This window comes from Hordeum vulgare, chromosome 3H, assembly GCF_904849725.1.
Source record: "Hordeum vulgare subsp. vulgare chromosome 3H, MorexV3_pseudomolecules_assembly, whole genome shotgun sequence".
Lineage (NCBI taxonomy): Eukaryota > Viridiplantae > Streptophyta > Magnoliopsida > Poales > Poaceae > Hordeum > Hordeum vulgare.
In genome coordinates this window covers 26524932-26526551 of record NC_058520.1, presented here as the reverse complement: position 1 = coordinate 26526551, position 1620 = coordinate 26524932, and the positions used below count along the sequence as shown (strand labels likewise).

General features: G+C 48.8%; 1 protein-coding gene across 1 annotated transcript; it reads right to left on the bottom strand.

Moving 5' to 3' along the window:
- Positions 1–735: 735 nt before the first annotated feature.
- Positions 736–1391, bottom strand: LOC123439383 (ubiquitin-NEDD8-like protein RUB2). Its single transcript, XM_045116103.1, has one exon. The coding sequence runs from the start codon at positions 1293–1295 to the stop codon at positions 831–833; it is 465 nt and encodes a 154-aa protein (XP_044972038.1). The 5' UTR covers positions 1296–1391; the 3' UTR covers positions 736–830.
- Positions 1392–1620: the final 229 nt, after the last annotated feature.

Below are 1620 nucleotides of genomic sequence, written 5' to 3'. Positions count from 1 at the left end.
TACAGCCTACTGGATCCAAATATTTGCCTACATATGAGGAAGATGAGCATGAGGGAATGTGGTTTCAGAACGGAGTGTGTTGTGTGCCGGCACGGCCGAAGCTCGAATAATGGCTTGCTAATTAATTTACATCACGTGGAGTCTCAAGACTCCTATTGCTTTGGGTGACACATGGGTCCGTCGGCTCCTATTGCTTCGGGTGACATATGGGTACGCCGGTTCCTATTGCTTTGGGTGAGAAAACGCATTCCCTAGTTGATGTATATCAAACAGTATCTTTATTATATACATAAGTTACAGCTAGGTGTCTCCTTTCTTTTTTGCCAAGACATAATTTTTTAGGCTTTAAGTGAGCTGGGAAAAGTGATACAATTATTGGTAATTTGAATTTCAGCATATATGTGCAGATTTGGATATATTTGATGCTAATGGTCATTCATAAAGCATCCATCTGCGAATGAATTTCTGAACATTATCATAATATGTATTATAATGGTGGAACACTTTGACTCTGGTTCGTGGCAAAACACTTGTTAGCCAACCTTGGTTCATGGCAACTGCCACTTTTTCCGAAGCGAAGCTTTAGAAGCATCATCTTTTTTTAGAAGGTAAAGAAAGAAGGTGCAATTATATTTTTTTCTTTTTTCTTCTCGTTGCAACACACGGACATTTCTCGTATACTCATAAAATACGAACCACACAATTTCAAACCACACAGTTATATAGCCCCAAAACTATTATGTAAAAGCTCTAGAAAAACATTACGTAAAAAATATAATAAAACTACAGCTAAACCCTAATTCAAGCTCCTGTAAAACCCCAGACTACATCTAGCAAGCACTGCCCCTGAGCGCGAGCACGAGGTGGAGCACGTCCCCAGCCTTGATGTTGTAGTCCCGCGCCGTCTTGTCGTCTGCGATCTGCTTGCCGCCGAAGATGAGCCTCTGCTGGACGGGCGGGATGCCCTCCTTCTCCTCGACGCGCTCCTTGATCCTGTCAACCGTGTCCGTGTGCTCGATGTCAATCTCGATCTCCTTGCCGGTGAGCGTCTTGACCTTGATGGAGAGGCCGCCGCGGAGGCGGAGCACGAGGTGCAGCGTCGACTCCTTCTGGATGTTGTAGTCGGCCAGCGTGCGGCCGTCCTCCAGCTGCTTCCCGGCGAAGATGAGCCGCTGCTGGTCCGGCGGGATCCCCTCCTTGTCCTGGATCTTGGCCTTGACGTTGTCGATGGTGTCGCTGCTCTCCACCTCCAGGGTGATCGTCTTGCCCGTCAGAGTCTTGACGAAGACCTGCATCTCGTTGACGATGGTTGCTTGCTTGCTTGCGGCGAGGTGCGTCCTGGCTTAGTCGACGGAGCTTCGCCGGCCGCGAAAAGGCTTGTGAACTCGATCTCTAGCTTGTCGGTTGCTTCCTTTCGATGGGGGTCGTGTGGAGTATATATAGATGGGATGCGTGCGTGGCCGTGAGCTTTGTGTGTGCTCGACTCGGGTTTGGAATCCGATCCGTGCAGTGCCATGATATCCTGCGCAAATTTAGCAAACGCATGTCGTTCCGTATTGGGCACATGCAGATGCAGTGCAGCGGTCGACCGATCGGCTGACGGCCTAGCACGTACTAGGT